At 33.4% G+C, this 4,564-nt stretch overlaps 1 protein-coding gene across 1 annotated transcript; it reads left to right on the top strand.

The window, feature by feature from the left end:
• The first annotated feature begins 3,371 nt into the window (after positions 1-3,371).
• LOC140870886 (uncharacterized) lies at positions 3,372-4,274 on the top strand. The gene has a single exon (XM_073273292.1). It carries the CDS (start codon positions 3,372-3,374, stop codon positions 4,272-4,274), a length of 903 nt encoding a protein of 300 aa, XP_073129393.1.
• The last annotated feature ends 290 nt before the right edge of the window (positions 4,275-4,564 follow it).

Raw genomic sequence — 4,564 nt, 5'->3', positions numbered from 1 at the left:
GAAATTCTAACAAATCGAGAATGGGTAAGAGGATTGACTTAATTAATTCAGGCTTATAATTCGTGCATCATTGTAAAATATAATAGATCAACTATAATTTATGCGATTGATAAGTTTGATAAATATTAAGTCGAGTTTAGTTATCTAAGAGATTATTAAAGCAATTCTGTAACCCAGTATGCTTAAAACTTAGTCTGAGAAATGTACTTAGAATTTCTTACTTGTTTGAGGATTCCTGGAATGTGTTAATTCAAATTTTGGGATTCTTTTGGTTTTAAAAGGATTTGTAAGTATTAGCACTTGTGACATTGGAAACCAGTTTAATATTTTTTTTTCTGAAATTGTCTATGGTAGATACAGATGATGTAACCCAGTAATGGGGGAGGTGGAATGTCTCTTTTACATAAAAGACAACTATAATTTTTGGGTATCATTTGATGATTAGAAATCATTAACTCAGTTTCGGAGAGTGAATTGAGAAGTTATTTCAGATTAATCTTAGAAGTATCAGTTTTGGAAAAAAACTGATAAAGAAAATATTGTGTTCAAATAATTTATATAATATTTTGAGGATGTCATCATCAGATTGTGATCTAGAAAGTGTTTGTATTTCAATGGGTAGTAACAGGAAAGCATCAAGTGTTTAGACGGAGGGAAAGGACAGCAGCTGAGATCTATAGTTACTAACACTAGTAGAAAAATGGGCTTTTACTTCGTCAGTTTTTACTTCGTCAATTAGTAAATACGAAGTAAAAGGTAACAATATACTTCGGTACTAACCAGGATGAAGTAAAAACACACCTTTTACTTCGGTACTTGAAAAACGCGGGCTTCACTAATTATTTTGGACAGTATTTTACTTCGGCACACTATAATTGATGAAGTAATAAGTAAAAAAATTAATATTTTTATTATAATTGATGAAGTAAAAAATAAACGGATATTTTTACTCAACACTTGTGAAAAACAACACACGATCCGATCCCCTTTCTTCTTCGTTGTGGGAAAGAAAACCTAGCTAGCTAGCTGCTCGATCCCTTTCTTCTTCAGCCGCCCCCCATCAACCACCGCCGGGAACCGACGCCAACACCCTATTTCGAAAGAAAAAGGTGTTAATCTCTCTATTTTTTTTTTCAATTTATGTTTTACATGTTTTGGAAAATTTCAGTGCAGAAAGTATGTTTCCTTTTCTATCTCTGAACCTTTTTTGCCGAACAAAATCCTTCTCTATTGATTCATTCAACTTAAATATTAGCCATAATTAATTTCGTTTTGATTAAAATCCTTCTCACGGCCCAACTTCTTTTCCACCGTATGAGAAACGACCATTTAGTTAAATCTTTGAAGTGCAAGGTTAATCGTCATACATATTTAGTTTTTCTTGTCAAAGGACGAACCCTATATATCTCTGTGTTTAGGCCCGCGAGCAAATGTGTTCTTTAAGCTTTGTTCCCGTTAAAAAAAATTCTTTAGTAATTCAGGTTTTGATTTGATTCATCGTCTCTCTGTTCCATTTGTGTTAGCTGTGTTATTGTGATACTCTATCTATATAGTTATGCTTGCGCATATAGAGGAGTGTTGTATGTGTGGTGTGTGTGTGTGTGTGTGTGTGTGTAAATATAGTTTATCTGTGGAGGAATTTGGTTTTTTAAACATTCTGTAGGCTAGATTTTGTTTTGGTTTGGGTTTTACTTTAAAATGAAGGTATTTTTTTTCTTGAGTGGTTTCCACAAATATGTACCTTGAACATTGAAAATTATAAAGCATATTGTGGTACTAGAGCTGCTTTAGGTGTTTTGAAAATAGAGAAATGTCAAATGTTAGCCTTTTTTCTTAAAGGAAATGACTTTGAGTTAGTCGCCACATCATAATTTTCATAATTCTGCTATTTCTTAAAGCGCTTAGCTTCAGTTGTTCAGAATGCATGAGTTGTTGTGTCACACAGTAGCTTGGGAATGATGTCAAATAATTTGTGCGAGTTGCTATTTCAAGTAACAACATTTTTTACGTGAGTATATTCTATGCCATTGTGGTTAGAAGCAGCTTTGGTCTTTGGTTAGAGAGTTTTTCATGTAGGGGCTTGGGGACAAGTTAAGTAACATGTAAGGGTTTGATGCAAAATATAATGGGAAATTGATACTGAGTAGATGACAGTTTGAATGGAGGAAACACTGAAAAAAAGTTACCTATCAATTCGTTTGGTCTTTGGAGTGTTGGATCCAACACTGGACATGCCTGAATCATTCGACAATATAATGCTAGTAATTTATTTTATGTTGCTTTCTTTGCTAAACAATCTACTGTTCTGTTAGTTACCACTCCATCTGGTGTATTTTTTTTTGGTTTTCCTGCACTATAGCTTCTGTTGCTTCAGCAACAATTTGACAAGTATTTATTATTTCCCCTCGCGTAAACATACAAACAGTACTTATTATATTTTGTTGATTCAAATTGTGTTGTACATTATTTAATTTCCTCCTATTAACTTACTTGATTTAAAAAAGATGCAATTTTCCCTTGTGAAACGTAGGTTTACTCAATATGGCATGTTATTCCTTTCAACATGTATCAATTTCAAAGAGGATTCGAGATGCACAAAGAAAATAATTGTGATATTGTGTTGGTTTATACTCTATACACCAGTAGGGCAATGATAAAGCATTTGGTAGTTTTCTTTCACTCACAATGAGCTAAAAACTATAGCATGTGTTATTGATTTTGCTGCAGCTACTTTTCAGACACAAGCTGAACTTGAAAGTAGCATCCTAGCTCTAGCCGCAACAAAAGCAGGTATTTTTTGAACTTTTTCTGCTTCAGTGGACGTTTAATGTGCTTTGAAATTAAACCTGGTCGCATATTTTCTCCATGTGCTTACAATATTTTGATTATATGATGATTCATTGTTCGCATTGGGAATTTCGTTTCTTATGCTTGTAATTGTGCTCGATAAGACTGCTAAATTAATTTCCTAGCCTTTGTGCTTGAAAAATTAAGTTATTTGTCATTTTTTGTTTAAATAAATTAATATTTTGCATATTATATTTTTTATTTCTGTTCACTAGTAAAATTAATTTCCCGTTTTTACTTTGAAACCAAAAGTATTCATTCTTGATTTTGAAAATAGTTTACTGTATTAGAGCTTGGCTCGGTCATATTTGAATTTAAAATTTTTTTCTGGAACTATTCCTAAAATTAGCATTGATTTTTGGAGTCACAATGATTTTTTAAAAAATCCCTTTGGTTTTTAAAAACCAAGTAACTAGTGCTTGAAGTGGAAATCATTCATGATTCTTGTATATTAATCTTTTAGTATTTGTTATTATATATAAATTTCATAAATTTAATTGTTTGTTGAAGATAAGTTGTGAATTATGGATAAATCTTGGATTCGCTCGGATAGAAGATCCAAACAGTATCAGGAGGGTGTTGAACAGTTCATCAGCAGTTGTTTGCAAAATCTCCACGTTGACCCCAATTTCATTCATTGTCCTTGTTGCAAATGTATAAATCTGAAAAAAGGACCGGTTACATCGATTCGAGAGCATCTTTTTTTTCATGGTTTTAGTCAAAATTATGTTAATTGGATTTGGCATGGCGAGTCTGCCGAAAATGATAGAGTAAATTGGAGTACCAACCAGGATCCAACTGATGATTATCACAAAGACTTTGAAACAACTAATATGTGTGAGGCAGCATACGAGAACTACACAGAAAATCCAGAAGAATTTGTGAAGTTTTTGGAGGACGCAGAGAAACCATTGTACAATGGATGTAAGCGTTACACAAAGTTGAGTGCACTAGTGAAACTGTACAATACCAAAGCCAGGCATGGGATGAGTGATGCTCTATTTTCAGATCTATTAACAGATTTTGGGGATATGCTACCAGATAATCACAATCTGCCATCTTCAACGTATGATGCAAAAAAGACATTGAGTTGTTTGTCGTTGAGCCATGAAAAGATCCATGCTTGTTCCAATGATTGCATCCTTTATAGAAAACAATATAAAGACTGTGTAAGTTGCCCTAAATGTGGCTTGTCGCGTTTGAAGCTAAACAAGAAGAACATTGAGAAGAAAGGTGTTCCTGCCAAGGTGATGTGGTATTTTCCCCCCATACCAAGATTCAAACGTATGTATAAATCTTTAAAGACCTCAAAAAATTTAACTTGGCATAAAGAAACCACAAGAGTTGCTGGTCAGTTACGTCATCCGTCTGATTCACCATGTTGGAGGTTGGTTGATCATATGTGTGTAAGAGTGGGTGCCCAGTGAGCCAACTGTGTGGCTATGGGCTTTGATGACTCTTTGTATAAACAATCTTTTGTTTAATATTATTTACACTTTTATGGCAATGACTTTATATTACTTCATATTGTTATATTGTGATATACTATTGTTGTTTTGATAAAGACCTTGAATATACTATAGTGTATGTAAGATGTGGTAGAACATGGAGATGTCTATCATGAAATACATCTTATAGTCACTGTATATTCTAAAACCGTTCCTAGTCGATTGAGCCGTCCGATAATAAGGATAAGGATCGCTCGAGTTTGAGACTA

This window comes from Henckelia pumila, unplaced genomic scaffold (genome assembly GCF_033568475.1).
Source record: "Henckelia pumila isolate YLH828 unplaced genomic scaffold, ASM3356847v2 CTG_270:::fragment_3, whole genome shotgun sequence".
In the NCBI taxonomy this organism is placed as follows: domain Eukaryota; kingdom Viridiplantae; phylum Streptophyta; class Magnoliopsida; order Lamiales; family Gesneriaceae; genus Henckelia; species Henckelia pumila.
This window is presented reverse-complemented; position numbering and strand designations above follow the sequence as displayed.